A 27,371-nucleotide genomic window follows, 5' to 3' on the forward strand; every position below is an offset into this window, starting at 1 on the left:
AAAACATCTCAAATTATGAACTCTTAGAAATAAAAAAATGGTTATTTTATTACATGCGACCTAATATTTTATCGAAAAATAAAAAAAAATTAAAACTCAAAAATTTTGAATGAGGCCATTCAATAATTTAAAATTTTTGAATCAGGCCTATCAATAATTTTTATTGGAATTAAATTATATGAGTACTTGTTTATTTTTCCAAAAAGTAAAGTTATAAAATGACATACTTACTTAGCCTTAAATGTTGCGATAGAATGACTAACATTTTTTCCACCTTGATTTCGACCTCAAGTAGCTTTAAACTTTTTAGAATAAAAAAAAAATTGGTAGAATATATTTCTTCATCTTGGAGGCCTTATACGGTTAGAATATAAATCAATTTAGAGTTGAGACCCCAAACCAGATAATACACACCAAGTGAAAAAGAGACTTTTAATATATTTGATGAGTCGATAAAAATAATTATAATCGTTAGTCAAATATATATATAAAAAAAATATTGATTGTATATAAAAAATATATAAAGAAGGAAAAATAGTTACTTGAAAAAGTAAAAGAACAAAAATAAAGCTAAAGAGGGCTCTTTGCAATTTTCCCCTTCTTTGGTTCCATCACCACCACTCACTCCTCTCTCTTTCTCTCTCTTGAGTGGAGCTGAGAAAACGATGTCGTATACTACCTGAACAAGAACAACAAAAAACCAAATCAAACCCACCACCCCCATTTCCCCTTCTGCTGTGAATTGTGGTAAAGTTCCAATCTTTTTGTATTTTTTGTGCTTGTTGTGAAGAAAAGATTCAAACCCAGAAGGAAAAAAATGAGCTTAGATCCAGTGGTGTCATCTCAAGGAAATCTTGATGAGCAAATTGCTCAGCTTATGCAGTGCAAGCCCTTATCTGAACAAGAGGTAAAATTTCACCTTTTACCCATTTGAATTTTATTGCTGTTTTTGTTAACGGGTTTTGCTTTCCTTAATGAATTTTGGAAGATTTTTGGATCTGAGTTTGATTATTCTTTGTGTTTTTTTGTATGTCTTTTTATTCATTTCGTGATTTGTTTGTTGATCTGAGAATCTGTGTGGTATATTTTTTCCTCTTTTGGAACTTTTGAGGTGATGAGGAAATTATTTGAATCAGATTGTTTTGTTCTTCAGAATTGATATATGGGTAATTTCCAAAATTTGAATTTTTTTTCAATTTCCTATTTTTTTCTTTTAAGTTTCTTTGTTATAATTTCCATACTGAGTATAGTTATAGAAGAAAATAGTTGGTGAAGTTTGTAATTTAGCTTAAAAAAATAATTTTTTTATGAATGATTGATTAATTTCAGTCGTTTGGTAATGGCTCCAACCTATAGCTGTAAAACAGTGAAATATACCGAGACAGTATATTTTTGTTACTATAAGAGCCTCAATATGTTTTTTCTTATTTTTCACAAAATCAAGTGGAAAACTTGGTTAGGTATTGCTGTTCTTTTACCTTAAAGTTACAACTTGTTTTCGACATACAAATGGTTCATGTCGTCAGGTTACATTTTCTTCTTATTTGTCTTGATTCTCTTTTCTTCAGGCAATCCAAGATCCTAATGATAACTTGCCGAAGTCTAACTGTGTTTAAGCTTATATACTCGAACATGTTTCTTAATCAGCAAGTGATTCATGTTATGTCTTCATGAACTTGTAATCTTGCCATAGTAATAGTTTTTCAAGTTGAAAGATGGTGGTTGGCATTACATACCCTCTAATAAAAACAAAAAGAAGGGTTCCCATCTGTGCATTTCTCTATTCCTGTAGTGACTAGTGATCTGATAAATTAGCGCGTCCAGTGGTTAATCGTGCCAAAAGAAAGTAGTCTAAATAGAAGTTTGTAGCAATACTTTGGCTCTTCTGCTAAACTTGATTTTAAAACTTATATTTGGGATAGCCCGATGAACATTCTTCAAAATCGAACTTGTTACATTTTTGAGCTTACAACATTCGAGCATATGTCTATGGCCGCTCTTGTCAATGGCTTGTTGCGTGTAGTCTTCTCTTAATTTGCCTTACTTTAAGGCTTCTTGCTATGTAAAAAAAAGGTGTTACATTTTTAATCTGCCGGGTTTTTTACTTTTATTTTATTTTAATGTCACTAGGTAAGAGGATTATGCGGGAAAGCAAAAGAGATCTTAATGGATGAAAGCAACGTGCAGGTACTGTACTTTTAAAGATTGCCTTTTCTCTTTTTCTTTGCGGCTGTTTGTTTTCATTTTTGGGAGGGGAGGACGGGCCTTGCCCGGGACTTAAAATTCCTCCTTTTGTTTTGAATTAAGACCTCCCCACCAAATTATGCTTGTTAATTACTTTGTTAATTTGTTTTCAAGTTTCACACGGTAACAAAGATGGTCGTGATCTGTCTCTGCAGGGATATTTGTGTTTGTTTTATCTGTTGAGAAGGAATTTGTGTTTGTTTTCTTTCTTTACAAAAAGTCTGTTTATTTTCTTTCACATCATTGCAATGAGGTGTAAAACTTTAAATATAGGTGTATGAGAGGTGCAAAGAGAGGTGTATTCTGATAAAATATTGTTATTTTCTCTAGATTGTTGAAGCTTTAGTCCACAAGCTTGTAACCAAGGCTTCAGCCTACATTAATATACTTAAAACAGTACCTAATCTGATTTTATATCTGATACAAGATCATACTGATTCATTGTATGAGCCCGAACTTAAAAACAAATTTTTCTCTTATCAAGCTGAGAGAACTCTCAGGCTTTCAGATTTAACATTTATGTCTTATTAGAAAGATTTAGAAAGTGCATGATTATTTTATTGTAGGATTGAATGGTTTTAACTTTCCCTGCTGCAGCCAGTGAAAAGCCCTGTGACTATATGTGGTGATATTCATGGGCAGTTCCATGATCTTGCTGAGCTTTTTCGTATTGGTGGGAAGGTACCTGCACTTTTGTCCTTTGCTTTGTCTTTCTGGATTTTGTTTATCTTTATGGGACTAGTCACTAGGTTCTTGCTTAGGCAAGAACAACTGCCTTTTAATTTTCACTTCCTCTTTCGGTGGCAATGAGCATTTGAAAACATGTTAGGTATTTGGTTGGTAAAGACTCTCTCTCACTCGCTCTCTGTGTGTGCGTGCTGAAGGAGGAAGGGGAAATTGTTCTCAATATGGTTTTTAGAGATAAACAAGGGTGCATATATTGTTATCTAACTATTGAAGTATATATTTGTTTCTATAATCACTCTTTCTCTCTCTCTCTCTCTCTCTCTCTCTCCCCGAGGATGGGACTGTAGTTTAACTCCTTCACATAAGCCGAGGGCTATACAAAACCATATGCAAGGGAAGGATCAAGGACCTAATATCCTTAGAAATCCTATGAGATGGCTGGTCATTTGATTAACATGCTCTTAGGGTTTGTTGACTTTTTATGGCTAGTGAGCTATAAAATGCTACTCCCGCCGTCCCAGTTTATGTGAACCTTTTGGGCTTTCGAGAGTCAATTTGACTAATCTTTGAAGCTAAGTTGGACTATATTAACTCGATTTTTAAAAGTTAAAATTTAGACATTCTAAAACTATACTAATGTACTATCAATTGCAATTCTTCTCATGTCAATATGATGAAAATATGTTTTTCAAAATGTCGGTCAAAGTTTACATAGTTTGAATCTCGAAAAGCAAAAAGGGTCACATAAACTGGGACAGAGGGAGTAGTTATAAAGAGGGAAAAAAACAATTGGGGTTCTATTGTAGTGAATTTCTTGATAACTTTTAGCTTCTTTTTATTTTAGAATGATTTGTATTTTGTAATGCCTATACTTTAATGAAGGCGATGGCAGTCAAAGTTGTTTTTCTAATATGTTCTGTTTTTTCTTTATTTGCAGTGTCCTGACACTAACTATCTATTTATGGGAGATTATGTAGATCGTGGATACTATTCTGTTGAAACAGTAACGGTGAGGTTTTTTTAGCTCTTAAACGTCCAAATGCGATTAGTGTGATTTTATTACTTTTTCATGGATAGAAGTAGGAGGATTTGGTTGTGCACCAATATCTCAATTGCTTACGGCAAAGCAGTGCCGTGCTTACTTATTTCCTTCAGTAGGCCCTGGACATCTCTCTTCCCTTCTTATCGTGTTGACCTTTTTGGGAAGATGCTTCGGAGGGGATGATTTTTTGGAGGTGGTCTTTAAGACTTGGAGATATGTTCTATGCTTTCCACTAAAATCTGAAGTTTGCAAAGCTTTTTCATTGGTGTACTATTTGAGTGAAACTGGTACATTCATGGGGTCCGAATTGACACTTTTCTGAATCGGTGCAGTTAGAGGGGATTTATTACTTCTTCATGGATAGAAGTAGGAGGATTTTGTTGTGCGCCAATATCTCAATTGTTTAGGGCAAAGCAGTGTCGTGCTTACTTTGCTAGTGATGGTGTCATTTTGAATATTAACTTGTTCGTTTTTGCAGCTTTTGGTAGCTCTCAAAGTTCGGTATCCTCAGCGGATTACAATTTTGAGGGGAAATCATGAGAGTCGTCAGGTATATATAATTATATTAGGATTTCTTTATTTACATTTTGCATCAAATGGATCCCTTTTGAGTTGCATTACAAATACTTGTTCTTCCATTTCTATTTTGGATTGGGGCTTGGTTCATGTTTAGATTTTGAGCTCTGATTGTCTGTTTACATCTTGCAGATTACTCAGGTGTATGGGTTTTATGATGAATGTTTACGAAAGTGAGTCCTCCTATTTTATACATTTTCTTGGTTGCATTGTCTCATAACTTTATTGTTTTCGGGGGTGGAGTGGTGTAACTGACTGACTGCATTTGCCCTTTACAGATATGGTAATGCCAATGTGTGGAAGACTTTCACAGATCTATTTGACTATTTCCCTCTCACGGCTTTGGTTCGTATTATTTCCTCGATTTAGTTATGTTGATTTTGTGGACGAGTACTATCTATTAATTTTGTTTTACATTTATGTCTCTTTGTGTTTCTCTCTTTTTAATACGTATTTAGCTGATGCTGATGCTTAAATCTTGGGCTATGGAAATTCAATGACCTTTTAATATTGTCATGGAATTATATTGAGATGGCCTTGAAGTTGAACACCAATTCGTTGTGTTCTAAGTTGAATTAAGCATCCCATAACTTGCTTTTATGTATTTCTTAACTCAAGGGAGGGGCACTAATAGTATTATCATACTATGAAGTTGCTGCTTTTCATGGTAAAAGCAATGACAGGTTGCACATGTTTCTGATGAAGGAAAACTAGCTTTGCGAAATAAGCTAGGTTGTTGACTATTCCTGAATTTGGTGGGAAGAAGTGATATTACATTTTCTCTAGGCATAAATGTTCATATGTTTGAACATGTGATTCGAACTTATTGGGATAACCTAGTTCACTTACTTCATTGAAAAAATAAAAAACTAATTTGGTTCGGCAATATGTTGGGCATCCCAATGAGCTGTTTTTGTACATGACTTGTAGATTTTATGTAGGCCTTATTTGGGAACACATTTTTAGTGGTTCAAAATCACATTCGGAGCTCCATTCTGATGTTCAAAGTGTTCTGCAACCTACATTACTCGCATTCTATGCATTTCAACTTGGTTTTGCTTGTACGAGACAAAATTATCTCAGAGAAGCTTTTTCCCAAATGTACAACAACAACAACAGACCCAGTGTAATCTCACAAGTGGGTCTGGGGAGGGTAGTATGTACGCAGATATGAATTTTGCATTTAGCACTCTGAGAATGTCAAGATATTTTGCCAAGGGAATAGCAGCTAATTTATAAGTGTATATTGAACATTATCAAAATATAAATTTGTAAGCATTTTGATTGCCGAATAGTGAAATCAGCCATTGATGCTTGCATCAGGGTAGGCTGCCTATATCACACCCCTTGGGTGGCATTTCCCCGGACCCTGCGTAAATGCGGGATGCTTCGTGCACCGGACTGCCCTTTTTTGATTGCCGAATAGATAGTATTTAAGCTTGTGTATGACATAATCATCAATCCTTGTTTGATGGAGACGTGTTGCTAATTGGCATGTAATTAACTATTCAAAGAGCTCCTTTCTGTCCCCTTTCTCTCTCCCCATCTGGTGGAGCGGTGATGGGAAGAACAAAACTTACTGATTTAATTTTGGCCATGCGTTTTTGACTGAAGTTAGCCCATCTGGTGGAGCGGTGATGGGAAGAACAAAACTTACTGATTTATTTTTGGCCTTGCGTTTTGACTGAAGTTAAACTAACTAGCACTGCACCAACATGCCAAATATCATCACTGTTGCCGTTATTGCAATGCTTGCTTGTTGTTGATGGATATAGGTTTTCTCTCTGTATAATTTCAGGAGGAAAGATGTGCTTCTTGTGCAATTTCTTGTTTATATCTTAAACTTGCTTTTTTTTTCCCCCGAAGTTCTTGTGGTCTTGAAATTGTACTGACAGGTTTTCTGGAATCTTTCTAGGTTGAATCCGAAATTTTTTGCCTCCATGGTGGTTTGTCGCCATCTATTGAAACTCTTGATAATATACGTAATTTTGACCGAGTCCAAGAAGTTCCACATGAAGGGGCTATGTGTGATCTTTTGTGGTCTGATCCTGATGATCGTTGCGGCTGGGGTATTTCACCCAGGGGTGCTGGATATACATTTGGCCAAGTAACACACCTACTCTGTATCACTTCAATTTTTTTTGACGTATCTAGTGGTTCTTATTTGTTCGTATGAGCTAATGAAGCTGTGGATATCGTGTTTTGTATTCTAACAGGATATATCTGAGCAGTTTAACCACACCAACAACTTAAAGCTAATTGTGAGAGCACACCAACTGGTCATGGAGGGATTCAATTGGGCACATGTAACTAGTCCTATAGACCTTATATATATATTTTGCGTGCAAATTTGATCCAAGAGAGACCGATTTAACCACTTTCTTGTTGCAGGATCAAAAAGTGGTTACCATATTTAGTGCCCCTAATTATTGCTACCGCTGTGGGAATATGGCATCCATCTTGGAAGTTGACGACTGCAATGGACATACATTCATTCAGGTGTCTCTCTCTCACGAACTGCTATTTTCCAAGATGGCAGACGAGTAGTTTTTGCAAATAATATTGTCTTAGCTTGAGAATTGTTACACCCTCCGTTTCATTTTATATGGTAGTGCTTGACTAGACACAAAGTCTAAGAAATTTTTTCCAGACATACCAAAAGTTTTCTTAGAACTTGTTGTCTTGAACATGCTATGACATTTCTATGGCTATAAAGAGCATGTCATTAACTGTGGAATAGAAAGTTTAAAGTTAGAGATTTCCAAATAAAAAAAGGTGTCATTTTTTTGGAACAGTCTAAACAGGAAATGTTGCCATATAAATTGGAACAAAAAGATTATTGTTCTTCTTGTTTGAAATAAATTTCTTCTTCTTGTAGTTTGAACCAGCTCCTAGAAGAGGGGAACCAGATGTAACCCGAAGAACGCCAGATTACTTCTTATGATGAAGCCACAGAAACTTGGTGATTTATTGCAGCAGGTCTTGCTAAACTTGGTGAGCTTCCGAGGAGTTCTATAGTTATTACTGCTATAGTATCACGATACTGCGATTACATGAAGCATGTACATCGGGCAGGTGACGTGTTCTTCCTCTCAGAGTTCTCCTGAAACTTCATGGAAATGCAGTGAAAAGACAGTTAAACCGATAACGGAGTCACTACTGCATGTATCATTTCCAACAAACAATGTTCAACCGTTTTCTTTTCGTTACATATTTTTTTGGTTACTAGTAGAAAGGACCATCATTTCCTTCCTTGATATTTTTGTCCCCCCTGTAGAAAGACGATATCTCTTGTGTGAGCTCTGTAGAGGCAAGATATTATTTTTACCTTATAATGGGTGCTCGAGTAATTTATTTTCTTATCCCTTGCTCAGTCTGCACTCTTTTTTTCAATTTTGCAAAGTGGTTATATTCAAGTTGATTATAAAAAAGACTTGCCTAAACGTCTTTCTAGTGTATGTGCGATTTCACAGGATTAATCAGCAGCCAATTCTAGTTTGCTGCATCAATCACTCAATATATGTTTTAATTAGTGGAAGTTATTAAAGTTAATTGTACTGTTGTGGGGATCATTAAATTGAACTATCAAGTCATAAATGATTCAATTATCGGGATGGAAAAAGTTGCTTAATTGGTACATAACAATAAGAGCAATAACAAACCTAGCGTATTTTCATAAGTGAGTTCTGGAGAGAGTGGAACGTACGCAACCTTATCCTTACCCTGGAAAGACAGAGAGGCTGTTTGCGAAATACCCTCGGCTGAAGAAAAGATGAGAAGAAGGAGGCGACAGGTAGTGACAACAACACAAGATACAAAAAAAAAAGAGGAGAGAAAATGCAAGAGTGATTCTCCGGAATCACTTAAAGGCTAGACCAGAAAAAAATAATTTTCCATCACATTCTTCTTTCTCTTTGCGTTTACGATATTATTATAACAAAAGCTAGTGATTGGCTAATAGTAGTTGCGATTAAGTGTTAAACTTAAGATTGTCGAGTTTAATCTATCTTTTATGACCTAACGTCTGGTAAATAGTTTGGCATGTGGTATGTTTTTAAGTCCACATGTTTTGTCTATGTGAAACTTACCTGATATCTTCTAAAACATAATAAATTAAAAGACTTTCGTTTGCATGTGTCAATAACTTGATTTAATCATAGAATTCAAGACAAATTTGGAGTTTTTTCAAGCAGAGAATGGCATTTCCTTCTATATTAATACAATACAATAATTATCTTTACACCTTACAACTTTCTGTATTTTGTCTATTGAATGGCCAAACTTGGCAGTGATAGAGCTTTAACATATGAAACAGGTAAAGTTACCAACTTTTTGGCCCTCCCCACATAAGCTCTCTTTGTTAAGTTATCATAATCATTTTCCTCTATTGCATCCAAAATTTTCCTGTACAAAATTAAGGATGACCAAACCTGCACCCAAGAAAACATATAACAAACTGATCAAGACTTAGTAAAAACAGGACATCATAAGTGTTGTTTTTTTAGGTTTAGGTACACACTATCCTCGAGTTGAATTAGGCTTTGCATGGCTGTTGTCCGCTCGTGTCATGAGAACAAGAGGAAAGACAAGTTCTTGGTCATAAATATAGGATCTTTTCGACCACTAACTATACTATATAGCCGATTAGATGCCCACCACCACCTAGGTGTATACATTTTGCATTCAGTTCTAGCTATTTCGATACCTTCTAATCGATCTGAACAACGTAACAAATGGAATATCCTTATGTTTCCTGTTTGGGACAAAAAACTTAAGTAATAACTTCCATGAACGTTTGAATTGAATCAAATTATTTTAACTTTTCATTGAAGATAATTTGGTCATATTAATGTTGTTTGTGAAACAAAAGTGTTTTTAACCTGTATGAACACTAATTTTGAGTGACTGAATCACATCTAGAGTTGGTATGGATGCAAAATTTGACCATTTCACTTTAGTCCACAAAGTCTAGGAAGGTTATGTCCATATTGTAAGAGTATGTGAAATGATCTTTGAAACACAAAAACACAACTGCACCCAAGAGCGTGGTATAGCGGTCAATAAAGTGGGTGAAAATTATGGGAAATCAGAGTTCAAATTCCAACAGTGACAAAAGGCATTAGGTGATTTCTTCCGATCTAACTAAGCCTTGTCGGGCAAAGACCAGAGTTACTTGGTTACTTGGTACCTGTGTTGGTGGGAGACCTTTATCACAAACACGCACTCACACACAAGGATGAAAAATGTAGTTAAACCTTTCCTTTATTTTCACAACTTTCTGTGTGTGGTTTTGTCATATACATGAATCTTGATTAGCCTTTGCCTATCTTGAATTGAATACTTAATACTGTAACTTTTTGAAAGTGAACTTACCGGCCAACGGCTAGCTTTGTTAAGATGAGAAGCACCCTCCTCAGCCAAGTTGAAGTAGAATTTTGCCCTTCTGATCTGCTCTTTCATGAATTCCCTCCATTGATCAGTGACTTTTCTCGAAAACACGTCTTCGGCACATATTCCATACTGTGCTAGTTCATCTTGTGGCAGATAAACTCTTCCTCTCAATGCACTAAAACAGATCAGTAGCAAAAATGGTTAGATAATCTAACATGGCAAGTTGGATTTACACTACCAAGAATTGGCCTAAATGTGAACTTACTCTTCTCCAACATCTCTAAGAATGTTAGTAAGTTGATTCCCTATGCCTAAATGAAGTGCTGAGTTATATACAGTTTGAGCTGAAACTGGAGATTCTGGTGCAATTCCCATTATTGGTACACTCATTAGTCCAACTGTTCCAGCCACACAGTAGCAGTACATATATAGTTCCTGGAAATTTGCATATCGGCTTTTCCTCGTGTCCATTCTCATTCCCTCTATCATGTCCTTGAATGGCTACATATCATAATCGCGAAAATTTGTATCAACTTACTAAACAGTTTAGTCTATTTTTAACAAGAATGAAGGGGATATTGAATTTCTTTTTGTACCTTGATGTCTAAAGGGAAGTTGGAAATGGTATCAGTTAAAGCAGAATCAAGCAAGTCATAAGGTCTGCAGTTGAAAATGTCTTCTAATCTTTCTTCCCATCTATCAAGAGCAGTGTTGTTCATGTAGTCAGCATTCGGTCCATCGACAAGTTCATCTGTCCTTCTGCATCTATTTCAAAAAAAAGAAGCAGAACAATTTTCAGTTCAACTTTCAAGATATAGATCAAATACAAGTTCCATACAATCTTTGCTTCAATTCCAATACTGGATATTGTTAATTTAGACCTTACTATTAAGGCCTAGTAATTTGTTTAAAACTTGGGATCATTCTATCACTATAGCTTACCATAGATAGCCCATATTGCTTTTTGTCTCTCTGCAGTCATCAGTTTAGTTCCTGCAACATGATCAAATTGAACTTTAGTCATAAGGAGGTTAAACTCGGAGATAACAACAACAACAAACCCTGTGGAATCCCACAAATGGGGTCTGGGGAAGTTAGTGTGTATGCAGACCTTACCCCTACCTTATGAAGGTAGAGATGTTGTTTCAGGTAGACCCTCGGCTCAAGAACAGAAAAGGGAGCAATAAACAAACAATAGTATCAACAAGGTATTAGGACATTAGTCATATAACCATTAAAATGAAAACTTTGAAAGTGTAACTTAATAGCACATTAGCAATTATAGCAAAATTCGAAGCCATAAATTGTAACAAGAAAGAGATATCTATCACGTATAACTTGATATTATACTATTTGTCATATGTCAATCTTGGAGAAGGGATCAAGAGATGAACCTAAGTAGAAAGTTTTAGCATATTCTGCACAAATTTTCCTGCATAATTCATAAGCTTCTTCAAGAAACATAGGATCAAAACTTGGCTTTCTATAACAATCATTTGTAACATGTGTTTGCCTCCAAACAACTTCGCGAACACGTTGATGAGTGTGAGCAATTCCTTGTACTGATAATTCATGGATTTTACTTTGTCCCTTCTTCTTAGGTGCAACTGTAAGAACTTCAGCTCTTATAGGTAATTTTCCTCTGCAATTTTCAGATGAAAATCTTCCATTTCCTGCTCTAAGGCAAGAGTTGGGTGAATAAGGAAGTATTGTTGGACACATCTTCTGTTTTACAAACTACAGAAGATGTAGGAAATGAGAGTCTCTGCCTAAAGAAATGCTGTGGAGATAATTTATAACAATGAACTAACAAATATCTCTCAGTTGTTAAGAATTTAATTAAGTATAGTTTAGAATAGGTTGGCACAAATATCTCTCAGTTATTAAGAGTTTAATTAAGTATAGTTTAGAATAGGTTGGCTGCAAAGTTCTATAACTTGACAATTACAATGAAAAAAGACTATTTATGAGACTTTTTAAAAAACACAAAGGTGGTTACAACTTTGTCATTTCCTCCATGCTTTTTAATATTCAATTTAACTTAGTAACACGGTTAGTGAGGATTCATATACCTGTCCCAACTTATTTGGAACTAAGGCGTAGTCGACCCCAACTTGTTTGGGACTAAGGCGTAGTCGATCCCAACTTGTTTGGGATTGAGGCGTAGTCGTTATCGTTTATACAGACATTGTGTAACCTGCTTTGTTTTCCAGGCTTGTAATAATCTCACCTTTTCTGGACAGTTACCTACCATTATCTTCTACGTGACTGAATAGTTTGAATCTTTTACATCGACGATATAGTAGTTAAACTCTTTTAACATTTTATTTAAGAATGCTTAGTATAAACTAAGAAAATGCTATTGGAGAGATCCATGTTACTCAAGATTCCCATATGGATTGTTCTCTTAGTCCATGATCATTGTTCTTTTGTCTCTTAGTCAAAATCAGGAGTGAATTTCTAGTGAGATTTACCAAATAGCTGGACCACCAATCTTTGGTTTAAAAAATTATGTACTTCTTTTCTTGTATTACAAAAACTAGTGCTTACTTTTCTAAATAGGTATTATATTTTGTATATATTTTTGTTATTTGTTAACATTATTTTTTGGTAATATACAACAACAACCTAGTAAAATTCTACGGGTCTGGGAGGGTAGTGTGTACGCAGACCTTACCCCTAATCGGCTAATCCGGAGGACTAGAGAGGCTGTTTCAGATCTTTATTTTTTGGTAATATATGAGAAAGAATTCAAGAACTATGATCAAGTTCTACATTTTCCAAATTTTATCTTACACTTTTAAACACATTAAAACTTGTTACCCCATTCTTTAGGTTTGTTGGAATTATGGTAGAAGAAACGATGCAAGATTTCTAGTACTTTTATTCTTTAAGCATATAGTTTTCGAAGTTCACTAACCCAACAAATCCAATTTACGCCATAATGCTCATTAAGGAGGGTAAAACACTTCCAACAAAGTGGTTCTCCAAACTCAAACTCGAGACATTTGTTTAAGTAAAATATTCGGAAGACACATACACCTGCAAAAAGTTATAATATTTCTGATAGTTCTAAGTTAGATCAGAAGCGAAGTCAAGATTTAAAGTTTATGAGTTCTTAACTTGAATTGATAGTTCGTCTTAATTATTGGGTTCGTAATAAAATATTTATACATATTTAATTAATTTTTAATACAAGTACAAAATTTAAGCAAAAACCATTAGATTCATCTGAACCCGTACTTAATACTCTAGCTCTGCCACCGAGTTAGATACACAGTATTGTTGGTATTAGAGGCACAATGCTTATTGCCGAAATGCTGTTTTGTCTTTTTACACACAAAATGTTAAAAATTTGTTGGAATAATCGTCCCTTGATCAAAATATAATTGAGGATCTTGGCTACATTTGATACCTCTTAGAGAAGCTTTCAGAGTTTGGTTCTTTTCTGGCAATATATGAACAAATAACAATAGAGGGAATATTGTATGAATAAGAAGAGTATATACATTGGAATAATGCGATGTGGGAGTAAATTAAATCAATTTATAAGATTGTTTTGTTCTTTTTTTCATTGTTGTTTTCCTCGAATGCGTGGATATCCTTATGAAATTATCAACCAACTTAATATCAAATGAGCTTAAATTTTGTGCATTGATAGTGTATCAATTTTTTTGTACGATCTGATAAAATTAATTTGCTCCTATACACGTCTCTTCATATCAAATTTGATATGATAATATAAAAAAAAGAGTGAGAATCTTCACGTGACTCAAACCTTCAATTTATTGGTTATAGATTTTTTTTAAGTCATTGCTCCACTCAAGAGAATCGATAGTGTCCTACTTACTCTTCATGTGATTCGAACCTTCAATTTGCCGATTGGCTGTAGAAATACTCTATCGCTAGAGTAAACCTTGCCTATCAAAAATAAATAAATAAAATTACATGCCATATATGACATATACAATTACATGCAATATATATGTAGGGCTATGAATAGTATACAACAAGGCGTTTGTAGTCCAACGGTTAGGATAATTGCCTTCCAAGCAATAGACCCGGGTTCGACTCCCGGCAGACGCATTAGTCTTCTATTTTTTATACCAAGGTATTTTTTTTTTCTTTTTCTTTTTCTAAATGATGCATGTATCATTTTTCATTACCGCGCCACCAGCTTTCATATTACACACTTTTTGTTTTGTTGACTCTTGTATCCATGAGATACATCTCTGACAAGTTGAAGTTTTCAAATCGTTATTTGTTTATTAGAGGCGTCTAATGGAATTTCATATCGTGTTTGAAGGGCTATATATATATATTTGGCCATTCATATTTTCTAATGATGCATGTATCATTTTTCATTACCATTTACCACGCCACCAACTTTCATATTACACTCTTTTCGTTTTGTTGACTCTTGTATTCACGAGATACATCTCGGACAAGTTGAAGTTTTCGAATCATTATTTATTGATTAGATGTATCTAATGGAATTTCATATCGTGTTTGAAGGGCTATATATGTATTTGGCCATTCAATATCTTTCTTCCTCCATAAGAGATGAGTTCAAAATTTTATTCTGATAGAAATTGTTGATTCTAATGTGAAGATTAAAGGAAAAGAGAAAAATTTAAAGCAGGCCGCGCGTACTGTTAAAAGAATTCTACGAATTCTAAATTGAAAAAAGAAGCAGCATAAAGGAGGTCTGACCAAAATGAAGGGTTGTTTTTTTTCTTATTCTTATTTTGTTTTATTTTAGTTTTTTCTTCATACACGTGTATAGGTCGTGTTCAATTTTAATTGATTTGTCATAAAATAAGGCCACCTTGTTTAATAGGGGTGGTTCCTCTAATAAATCAAAGTAACAGAAGGAACAAATATATATGATACTTGGATTCTACAATAGAAGATCATACAAAAACTACCACATTTACTATATCAAAGTCTCAAACGGCAAGCGAGATAAAATCCAAACATGAAAAATCACTTAAAGAAGTGACAAATAATAAAATATATGGTCCCTAACAAAGCATATATCAAGAACATTCTCATAGGCTATTCCAAATTAATAACACACTTTTACAACTTCAAGTAAGTAATCTTAGATACTTGGTGTATGAGTCAAAATTTGCCCTAGAATATTTAAGATAATATAACACTAAAGAAAGAGCCCTCGAGCCGTCGTCAGTCGAGGTCGACCAGGAAGCATCGAGACTCGTGATCGAGATGGCAACAATGGTCGACGTCGAGCACCGTTGATGAAGCGGTAACGATTAATTTTTGAAAATAAGATATTAAAGAGAATATTCTAGAGGATATTCTATGCACTTGTACTATTAGGGTTTACTAGAAAAATGTTTGATATAAATAGGAAAAGAGACAATGATATGGGGCATGTGACATTCATTTTATAAGAACTGACTTTTGACAAAAGATTCACTCTTTTACTAAGATACAAACACTACATTTTCATCAAGATTCCCATTCATATTATTCCATACTTTTCCATCAGATTCGAGAATAGTTCGAACATTCTAGTATTTGTCTGTCACTCATCACTGCGAGGAGGAGCAATCATCTAGTTCATCCTTTATTGGGTGAATCACTCTTCCTATTTACTTAAATGCCATTTATTATTGTTATTCATATTGCTATTAAATACTACATTATTGCTCATACTTTTTGGCATAGTTATTGCACGCTGTTGTCATTCTTCCACAAGATCTATTTGACGCTAGGCACGTTTTCAAAATTCACATCTAGAAATATTACTATTAACTATGTTTAACTCATTATCACAAAAAATTAATTATTTGAACAAAAAATTATATTTTTTGGTCAAATATTTGTATAGTCAACGATTCCTCATTATCGATATGATCATCTATCTCTATCCATTCACCAATAAAGATCGATATTATGAGTGTAAGAAATTAGTTCTTCATTTTCACCCAATATATATGTGTATTTGTATACAAACACAAAAGTAGTTTTTTTTTCTTTTTTGCTAGCAAAACTGTCGAAGTTTTTGTTATTTAAGATGAAATAGTCTTAAAATTAGGGTGAATGGGAAATGTAGGGAAAAATAAAATTTTTGAGTAAAATTTTAAGTTTTTCCCTCTTGACAATAAGACATTGTCCCATATTGGAAGAGGAAAAGATTTTTGGTGGGTATATATATAATTGCTCTTCTTGTAGCTCTTAAAGAGTTAAGAAGAAAGTAAGCCTCGCGCCGTCGTTGTCGCTCGCTCGGCTCGGCTTCGTCTTCGGCTTCGGCTTCGGCTTCGGATTCGGATTTTATTTGTTAATAGTAAATATTAACGTAAGATTATCCGCATTTATAACAGATATGTTCCAATCTGTGTATTGACCACCAGCTGCAATAGTAGCCGCCTAATGCTCTTCCCACCATGGCCAAGTGCTTGCTCTACAAACAAGCTAGTGCATGCAGGGTGGAGGGTCGTTCATCTTCAAAGCTGACTGTTATAAATATGTGCAGCAGCTGTTGAAGAAAGATAAACCAAACTTAAAACACTCAACTTTGGCTATACATTGCACTCCTTCCTCTCAGCATTTCCATACGATTTTCTGAGTTTCTACTCCTTTGTTCTGCATTGTTTTAACTTCAAACAAAGCAACTGTAAGTGTGATTTGCTACCGAACTTTGTGTTCGCTGAAACACTGGGGTTTGAAGTACCGCTACACCAGTGTGTGATTTGTTCTATCCTGGGAGGAAATAATTCATAACCTTGGGTACTAGAAGGGGATTAAATTCCTTAAGGAAACACTGTGAATTCAGTGGGCTCGAATTAATTACTGTTTCATTACGATAACTTATATTTTCCAGAATTATTATTTACAAATACAGCAATATTGGCGGGACTAACAATCTTAAGGAATTTAATATTTATTTCTGTATTTGTGTTATTCTTATTATTCTGCAAACTAAAACCTTTGTGGTTTTGCGTACTCCCGTTTTGGAGAGTAAAGCCTTCGTGGCGTTTTGTTGGAGATTAAAATCTACGTGAATTTTACTCCAGTTTGAAAACGTTTATTAAACGTTTGTTTGTGTCATTCTTTTACAGAAAAAATGACGACTGAAAGCGAAAATCAAGCTGTTCCGGCGGTGACTGCCAACCCATCGACAAGCCGAACACCGGAAGTTCATCAAGAAAGATGTTCCTGATCTCCAGATAAAACTCCAGAGAATGAACGCTTTATCGTGATTGAAGCATGAAAGCATTCTAATTTTTTATGCAAGAATTATATTCTTAGCGGATTGGATGATAATATGTATAATGTATACAGTGGCGTGGAGACGTCAAAAGAATTGTGGAATGCGCTTGAAAAGAAATATAAAACTGAAGATGTGGGGATGAAGAAATTCGTTGCCGCAAAATTTTTGGACTACAAAATGGTAGATAGCAAGTCTGTTATTATCCAAGTCTAGGAATTGCAAGTGATTATTCATGATCTACTTGCTGAAGGTCTTGTCATCAATGAAGTATTCCAAGTAGCAGCAATGATTGAGAAGTTGCCTCCGTTATGGAAGGACTTCAAAAATTATTTGAAACACAAACGAAAGGAAATGTCCCTTGAAGATCTCATTGTTCGGTTGAGAATCGAAGAGTACAATAAAGCTGCTAAAAGGAGAGGCCGTGGAAATTCAAAAATAATGGGAGCAAATATTGTTGAAGATAACAAAAAGAGGAAGAAGGCTTCTGTTCCGAAATACAACCCAAGCAAGAAGCGGTTCAGTAGAAACTGCTACAATTGTGAAAAAATCGGACACAAATCTATGGAGTGTTGTGCTCCGAAGAAAGACAAGAAAAAGGGATCAAGCAAACATGGTAGTAAAGCATGATGATGTTGATAACTTGTGTGCCATGCTTTCTGAATGTAACTTGGTGGGAAATCCTAAACAGTGGTGGTTTGATTCTGGAGCCACTCGCCATATTTGTGCAGTTAGAGAAGCTTTTGCTACTTATGCTCCTGCTGGACCCGGAGAGACAGTTTATATGGGAAATGCTTCAACAGCAAAAGTTGAAGGATATGGGAAGATATTTCTGAAAATGACTTCTGGCAAGGTCATGACTTTGAACAATGTCCTTCATGTTCCCGAAATGAGAAAGAATTTAGTCTCTACTGGACTTCTTGTTAAGCACGGTTTTAAGTGCGTTTTTGTGTCCGACAAGGTTGTCATAAGTAAGAATGAAATATTTGTAGGAAAAGGTTACCTCACCGAGGGCCTTTTCAATCTGAATGTAATGGTTGTGGAAAACAATAATAATATTTCAGCTTCTTCTTACTTACTTGAGTCAAATGATTTATGGCATGTACGTTTGGGTCATGTCAATTATAAAACCTTGCGAAAAATGATTAACTTGGAAGTACTGCCTAAGTTTGAATGCGAAAAATCAAAATGTCAAACATGTGTGGAATCTAAGTATGTTAAACATCTTTATAAGTCAGTTGAAAGGAATTCAAATCCTTTAGACTTAATTCACACAGATATTTATGACATGAAGTCAATACCATCTCGCGGTGGAAAGAAGTATTTCATAACTTTTATTGACGATGGTACTCGATATTACTATGTTTACTTACTGAATAGTAAAGATGAAGCAATAGACGCATTTAGGCAATACAAAAATGAAGTTGAAACGCAACTTAAGAAGAAAGTAAAAATGATAACAAGTGATAAGAGTGGTGAATATGAATCTCCTTTTGAAGAAATATGTTTAGAATATGGAATTATTCATCAAACAACAGCCCCTTATATGCCCCAATCTAATGGGATTGCGGAAAGAAAGAATCGCATATTAAAGGAGATGATGAACGCGTTGTGGATAAGTTCTGGTTTGCCACAGAACTTGTGGGGGGAAGCCATTCTTACGGCTAATCGAATATTAAATCGAGTACCCCATAGCAAAACACAATCCATTCTATATGAAAAATGAAAAGTAAGGAAGCCCAACTTGAATTATTTTAAAGTGTGGGGGTGTTTGGCAAAAATGCAAGTTCCTAAACCCAAAAGGGTAAAGATAGGACCGAAAACCGTTGATTGTGTTTTCATAGGATATGCGACAAATAGTAAAGCATATCGATTTCTGGTTCATAAATCAGAAAATCCCGATATTCATAATAATACGGTTATAGAATTAGATAATGCTGAGTTCTTTAAAAATATATATCCGTATAAAAAGGAATGTGAGTCGTTTGGTAAAGGATCTAAACGACCTCGGGAAGAAACAAAAGAAAGTACATGTAATCAGGAGGATCCAAGACGTAGTAAACGTCAAAGAACGTCTACTTCATTTGGACCAGATTTTGTGACTTTCTTATTGGAGAATGAGCCTCAAACATTTAAAGAAGTTATGACTTCTTTGGAATCATTGTTTTGGAAAGAGGCAGTCAATAGTGAAATAAAATCCATATTGAACAACCATACATGGGAATTGGTTGATCTTCCTCCTGGATTAACCCTTTGGGTTCTAAATGGATTTTTAAGAGAAAAATCAAAGATGATGGCACTATTGATAAATTCAAGGCAAGGCTCGTAGTCAAAGGGTATAGACAACGAGAAGGTCTAGACTACTTTGATACATACTCTCCAGTTACAAGAATTACGTCCATACGGATATTAGTAGCATTAGCTGCAGTGTATGGTCTTGAAATTCATCAAATGGATGTTAAGACGGCCTTCTTAAATGGAGAGTTGGAGGAAGAAATTTACATGGAATAACCTGAAGGGTTTGTGGTTCCAGGTAAAGAAAAGAAGGTATGTAGACTTGTTAAGTCTCTTTACTGACTAAAACAAGCACCCAAACAATGGCATGCGAAATTTGACCAAACAATGTTGTCAAATGGTTTTAAGATAAATGAATGTGATAAATGTGTGTACATTAAAAATGTTCCAAATCACATAGTCATTATTTGCCTATATGTGGATGATATGCTGATAATGAGTAATGACATTGCCAACATAAATGCTACTAAGCGTATGCTCAATAGCAAGTTTGATATGAAAGACTTGGGAGTTGCTGATTTAATTCTGGAAATTAAGATCCATAAGACTCCTCAAGGTCTGGCATTGTCACAATCTCATTATATTAAGACAGTACTTGAAAAATTCAAGCACTTGGGCTTTAAAGTTGCAAAGACTCCAATTGACGTGAATCTTGCATTAGCAAAGAATAAAGGCCAAAGCATATCACAATTGGATTATGCTCGTGTGTTAGGATGCTTAATGTATATCATGAATTGTACACGACCAGATATAGCTTGTGCTATAAGTAAACTGAGTCGATATACGAGCAATCCAGACCAATCTCATTGGATGGCAATGAAACGAGTTTTGGGATATTTAGAACATACCCAGAACTTTGACTTGCACTACAGTAAATTTCCTGCGGTGATAGAGGGATACTGTGATGCAAATTGGATCACCGGTTCAACTGATTCTAAGTCCACGAGTGGATATGTATTCAATATTGATGGAGGAGCGGTATCTTGGAAGTCGTCCAAACAAACATGTATTGCACGCTCTACAATGGAGGCTGAATTCATAGCCTTAGATAAAGCCGGTGAAGAAGCTGAATGGCTCCGGAATTTCTTGGAAGACATTTCATTTTGGCCCAAACCGTTGGCACCAATATGCATACATTGTGATAGTCAAGCGGCAATTGAAAGGGCTGGGAGCGTTATGTATAACGGTAAATCTCGTTATATACGACAAAGACATAAAACCGTTAGGCAATTACTCTCTAGAGGAATTATTACGATTGACTATGTAAAGTCAAGTGATAATGTGTCGGATCCACTTACAAAAGGCCTAACTAGAGAGGTAGTTGAGAAATCATCAAGGGGAATGGGGCTATGGCCGAGAACAAGTCATTGTGGAGGTAACTCTACCTAGAAGACTGGAGATCCCAAGATCTAGGTTCAAGGAGATCAAACAAAGTCATTAATGACGGTTCAACATTGTCAAATAAAATTTTAGTCCGTTCTCGTGATGAGACAATGTTCAGTACCAAGGATAAAGCATTAAGACTTTTTAATAATTTTTAAATTTGATACGGGGTATATCAAATAGTGTATCTACAGGATGACACGTTTAGGAATCACCTATGTAAGTGTGAAGTGTTAGCCGCTTCAAGGAGAACTTTGTAAGGCCAGTTCTCTACGCACTTATGAAATCAGGCGGTGTTCATGGTTGAAATGAACACAACAATGAGAACCAAAGACGGTTAAGGGTTGATTGTGTGACTTATGGTTGTCTAGGTATACACCAAAGATCGACGGTTCAAAGATATTAAATCTACCGATTGACCGAGTATATCCGACATAAGTTCACTACGGAAAGTTCAAAGGGAAACCTACTTATCCAGATGCGATTAATCATTGCTTGCAAATCACACAGTTTTTCCATGCATACTTCCGTGATATAGCCATTCCCCATTCATGTGGGGGATTGTTAAGGTTTTTGTTATTTAAGATGAAATAGTCTTAAAATGAGGGTGAATGGGAAATGGAGGAAAAAATAAAATTTTTGAGTAAAATTTTAAGTTTTCCCCTCTTCACAATAAGACATTGTCCCATATTGGAAGAGGAAAAGATTTTTGGTGGGTATATATATAATTGCTCTTCTTGTAGATCTTAAAGAGTTAAGAAGAAAGCAAGCCTCGCGCTGTCGTCGTCGTCGCTCGCTCGGTTCGGGTTCGGGTTCGGGTTCGGGTTCGGGTTCGGGTTCGGGTTCGGATTCGGATTCGGATTTGGTCAAATGATTGATTGATTAATTTTTTGGACCAAATTTATTTGTTAATAGTAAATATTAACGTAAGATTATCCGCATTTGTAACGGATATGTTCCAATCCGTGTATTGACCACCAGCTGCAATAGCAGCCGCCTAATGCTCTTCCCACCATGGCCAAGTGCTTGCTCCACAAACAAGCTAGTGCATGCTCCACCATGGAGGTTGGAGGGTCGTTGCTGACTGCTATAAATATGTGCAGCAGCTATTGAAGAAAGATAAACCAAACTTAAAACGCTCAACTTTCGCTATACATTCCACTCCTTCCTCTCAGCATTTCCATACGATTTTCTGAGTTTCTACTCCTTTGTTCTGCATTGTTTTAACTTCAAACAAAGCAACTGTAAGTGTGATTGGCTATCGAACTTTGTGTTCGCTGAAACACTGGGGTTTGAAGTACCGCTACACCAGTGTGTAATTTGTTCTATCCTGGGAGGAAATAATCCATAGACTTGGGTACTAGGAGGGGATTAAATTCCTTAAGGAAACACTGTGAATTCAGTGAGCTCGAATTAATTACTGTTTCATTACGATAACTTATATTTTCCAAAATTATTATTTACAAATACAGCAATATTGGCGGGACTAACAAAAACTAAATGAGATGAACTAACAGAATAAATAAAGAGAAATTAAAGAAAAAAAATTGTTTCCGGTGGAAAATGGTGGTCGATGACGATGGCGAATGCTGGAGAAGTAATTCGACGCAGCAGGGGAAAGAGGGACAGATAATAGATGCAAAACATAAAATGCTATACTTTGTAGTGAATTTGCTGACAGCGACTTCTAAATTGCCTTTTAAATCGCATTTTATACTCCGTATTATCGAAACTGTAAAATGATAAGAGTTAGCATGTTTGAATACGATTTATAAGTCTCATTCACCAAATGCGATTTATAGGCAACTGCAAACAACAATTAAGAGCTACTTTTTCGTCAATAAACATTGGACTTTTCTTCTATCCACAACTAAACGGGCTGAACCAATTAAGAGCTATTTTCTTTGGGAAAATTAAACAAACAATCCGCATGTGGAGCCTGGGCGTTTTGGATAGAGGAAAATCATTCTTCTCTTACTTATAAAACAAAATAAAGCCCTTGCAAAAGCAAGCAAGATTATAATCAACTACTTATCCACCTATTTTATGTATTTCTTTCCCTTCCAAACAGAACAACGTGTAAGAAAATATCAAAATTTTCAGTACTTAGGTAATAGAGATAGCAAGTGCACAGCCAATCAAAGTGATATGCAACTGAAACTGGAAGAGGAATTAATCTTGGAGCATCATAAGAAGGAAAGAAACACAGAACCAAAATCATTAATAGAAAGACATTAATTTCCACCTTTTACTAATCATATGTAAAACTATAACATAATACCAGATTAAGATGCTAGAATAGGGGTGGCAAGTGGGCCGGGCCCGGTCCTAAGTGGGCTTCGCGGGCCCGGTCCTAGTAGGCTTCGCGGGCCCGGTCCTATGCGGTCCGGTCCTAAACGGTCCTGGACTTCGCAGGCTTATTGCTGGAACCGGCTCAGGACCGGGACCACGAACTAACGGGCCCGGGTTAAGTGGGCCGGTCCCGGCCTAAACGGGCCTAAACGGGCCCAACAGAAACTTTCTATTTTTAATTTTTTTTTTATAGAAGTTAGAGAAAAAAAATAGTAATAAAGATATATAAGCTATATTCGATTTATATACTATATATACATCTTAAAATAATATATATATATATACTATATTATATATACATAGTATACATCTTAAAATATACTATATATACATCTTAAGATATACTATATATATATAGTATAGTATAGTAGATCTTAAGATATATATACATCTTAAGATATATATACATCTTAAGATATATAAGCTATATATATATATAGTAAGATGTATATATAGTATATCTTAAGATGTATACTATCGAATATGACTTATAAACTATGTATATATATATTATAGTATATATATAGTATATATACATAGTATATTCGATATACTATACTATATATACATATATATATAAGCTTATATATATATACTATACTATACTATATATACATCTTAAGATATATAAGCTATATTCGATTTATATACTATATATACATCTTAAGATATATATATATATATATATATATATAGTTATATAGTTATATACACACTATACTATATATACATAGTATATTCGATATACTATACTATATATACATATATATATATATAAGATATATATATATATATATATACTATACTATACTATATATACATCTTAAGATATATAAGCTATATTCGATTTATATACTATATATACATCTTAAGATATATATATATATACACACACACTATACTATATATACATAGTATATAAGTCATATTCTATAGTATACATCTTAAGATATACTATATATACATCTTAAGATATATATATATATATACACACACTATACTATATATACATCTTATATATACACACACTATACTATATATACATAGTATATAAGTCATATTCGATAGTATACATCTTAAGATATATATAATATATATAGTAAGATGTATATATATTATAGTATAGTATAGTATATACTATATATACAACTTAAGATATATAAGCTATATTCGATATATTCGATATACATATATATATATAAACACACACACACACACACACACACACACACATACTATATATACATAGTATATAAATCATATTCGATAGTATACATCTTAAGATATATATAATATATATAGTAAGATGTATATATATTATAGTATAGTATAGTATATACTATATATACATCTTAAGATATACTATATATACATGTATATCTATATAAGCTATATTCGATATATTTGATATACATATATATATAAAAGCTTATATGTATACTATACTATACTATAATATATATACATCTTACTATATATAAGCTATATTCGATTTATATACTATATATACATCTTAAGATATACTATATATACATGTATATCTACTATATATATATATCTAGTATATCTAGTATACTATGTATAAATAGTATATCTTAAGATGTATATATAGTATATCTTAAGATGTATATATAGTATATCGAATATAGTTTATATATCTTAAGTTGTATATATAGTATATATATATATACTATATATATATATACTATACTATACTATACTATAGTATATAAGCCGTATTCGATAGTATATATATAGGCTTATATATATATGTATATCGAATATAGCTTATATATCTTATGAGATGTATATATAGTATAGACTATAGTATAGTATATATATACTATACTATACTATATTATACTATATGTATAGCTTAAGATATATAAAAAGACAAAAATATTGTAAAGAGATATTCAAATCAATGCGTTATATTTTTATTATAGCATTAAAAATCATGGCAATATCTTTATAGTTGAAAATAGGGAAAAAGTGTAATTATAAAAAGTTTGGGATTAAAACAAAGTTGAGGGGTTAAATGGCTATAAAAAAAAAATTTAAAAATAATTTTTTTTTTTTTTGTAAAAAATAGCCGTTGGGCCCGCTAAGGGACCGGTCCGGTCCCTGGCGGTCCAAACGGTCCCGGGCCTGACGGGCCCAAACATAGGATCGGCCCACGAGACCGGACCAGGCCCGCTAAAATCGGACCAAACGGTCCTGGCCCGTTTAGCCGTTTGGCCTGCAGTCCCGGGCCTGGACCGGCCCACTTGCCAGCCTTATGCTAGAAGAGGACCAGCATGATGCATCTCAATAAAGAGTACTAGGTAGACAAAGGGCAACCCGATGCACAAGGTATGTTGCTGTCACGCCCCGACCTCGAGGAACGCGACCGACGCTCAACCGAGTAAACCTAGTCAAGCAAGCCTAATTTACATTAACCTATCATCATTACGCACACATGATTTACCATAACACAACTCGATCTTGACTTTCAAATTGAATACATTGGCTCAATGGCCAAAAGTTTTCCTCATGATGGATACATAGCTTTATAAATAACTGTAAATACTAAGAACATAGATACATGGCAAAGCTCAAAGCTTTAAGTACATAATCCACAGTGTACATGGAGCTTCTATGACAATAAATACCTAAATACATAAAATGAACTAGACCCAAACACCCACTAGACCTGTAGCGGGCTCACCATAAGCTGAGTAGTGAAAAAGATTCCTATCAAAGATCCATATCATCGTGTAGAAGTATACATACATCCATTAAAAGATGCAGCGCCCCCGGCAAAGGGACGTGAGTACATGTAGAATAGTACTCGTATGTAAGGCAGTCATAACAACATACGAAAATATGGTAACTCAAATAAGAGGCAAATAAAGTACATCAAGAAACTACAAAACATCCCTTAGAATCAAATTTCAAGTCTTATTATACTTGCATCATTCAAAACTTCTTTTAGGATCAATTGAGCCATATGAACTATACGTGGAATACATAATATAATGTAATTGAAACAACATGTACAAACAAGGCCAATGAAAGTGGCACCTATTGTCTGCGTTAACAATGTGTCTCATAGACCGTCCATGGTGTTCACATATCATATTATACACCTATGTGTCTTGTAGACCGTCCATAATGTTTATTCATACCGCACATCTATATATTTTATACACAATACAACTATGCGTTTCATAGATCGTCCATAGGATTCCAAACACAATATACCTATGAGTTTCATAGACCGTCCATAGGATTTCATACATAATACACCTATGAGTTTCATAGACCGTTCATAGGATTCCATACACAATATACCTATGCATTTCATAGACCGTCCATAGGATTCCACACACAATACACCTATGAGTTTCATAGACCGTTCATAGGATTCCATACACAATATACCTATGCGTTTCACAGACCGTCCATAGGATTCAGTACACAATACTCCTATGAGTTTCATAGACCATCCATAGGGTTCATAACACATTATTATGCACATAACCATATATAAACTCAAGCGACATGACTAACGCTACTTTTGAGGACGTAAGTTCCCGGATCATTGGAACACTTCATGTTCATGCTCATCATCGAGAAACATAGCTCATTACATTAGCACGTGCATGGTGAATCAATAAGTCAATTTCAATGGCACATGAGCCCAATTTCTTTTCTTAAGGTTCATCATCATTTAGCATGAGACATCTCTCTTCCACCTCATTATATACCCTCTTGTCAACTTAAGGCCATTAGCTAAATTCATGATTCTTGGGGACTTAACATCGAAATCATTTTTATTATTATTTTAGAGGCATACATACTATGATTGAAACCATTGGGACATACAATGCCTCATTATTCTCATTTTGGCAAACAACTGCATTTCATGTTCATACTATCATTTACTTGTACTTGCCATGGCTGATCATATGGCATTAAGAACATTTAACATATTTAGAAACACCATAGCCTTTACCCATGAGAACGTAGGAGCTTATAACACATTGGAAACAAAATTACAAATACGTTCACCTCATAACCTTTCACACCATATATCACTTCATTCGTACTTTTAACCACTTACAACATCATTATTTTATTGGCTCTCTTCGCCATACATATGATTCTTCATTCATGTCACAA

At 34.5% G+C, this 27,371-nt stretch overlaps 2 protein-coding genes and 1 non-coding gene across 3 annotated transcripts; 2 read left to right on the top strand and 1 right to left on the bottom strand.

The window, feature by feature from the left end:
* The first annotated feature begins 579 nt into the window (after positions 1-579).
* LOC107793152 (serine/threonine-protein phosphatase PP2A catalytic subunit-like) lies at positions 580-7,920 on the top strand. The gene is made up of 11 exons (XM_016615436.2): positions 580-907; positions 2,131-2,187; positions 2,842-2,925; positions 3,869-3,940; positions 4,452-4,523; positions 4,682-4,722; positions 4,828-4,894; positions 6,465-6,656; positions 6,766-6,855; positions 6,941-7,048; positions 7,428-7,920. The coding sequence occupies exons 1-11, from the start codon at positions 818-820 to the stop codon at positions 7,491-7,493; spliced, it is 939 nt and encodes a 312-aa protein (XP_016470922.2). The 5' UTR covers positions 580-817; the 3' UTR covers positions 7,494-7,920.
* Positions 7,654-11,884, bottom strand: LOC107793151 (phytoene synthase 2, chloroplastic-like). Its single transcript, XM_075222252.1, has 6 exons — positions 11,335-11,884; positions 10,879-10,933; positions 10,537-10,705; positions 10,206-10,441; positions 9,923-10,115; positions 7,654-8,979 (listed from the first exon to the last, which is right to left on the bottom strand). Exons 1-6 carry the CDS (start codon positions 11,660-11,662, stop codon positions 8,815-8,817), a joined length of 1,146 nt encoding a protein of 381 aa, XP_075078353.1. The 5' UTR covers positions 11,663-11,884; the 3' UTR covers positions 7,654-8,814.
* Positions 11,885-13,954: 2,070 nt separating this feature from the next.
* TRNAG-UCC (transfer RNA glycine (anticodon UCC)) lies at positions 13,955-14,026 on the top strand. Its single transcript has one exon. It is a non-coding gene; the product is annotated as a tRNA-Gly (tRNA).
* The last annotated feature ends 13,345 nt before the right edge of the window (positions 14,027-27,371 follow it).

This window comes from Nicotiana tabacum, chromosome 9 (genome assembly GCF_000715075.1).
Source record: "Nicotiana tabacum cultivar K326 chromosome 9, ASM71507v2, whole genome shotgun sequence".
Lineage (NCBI taxonomy): Eukaryota > Viridiplantae > Streptophyta > Magnoliopsida > Solanales > Solanaceae > Nicotiana > Nicotiana tabacum.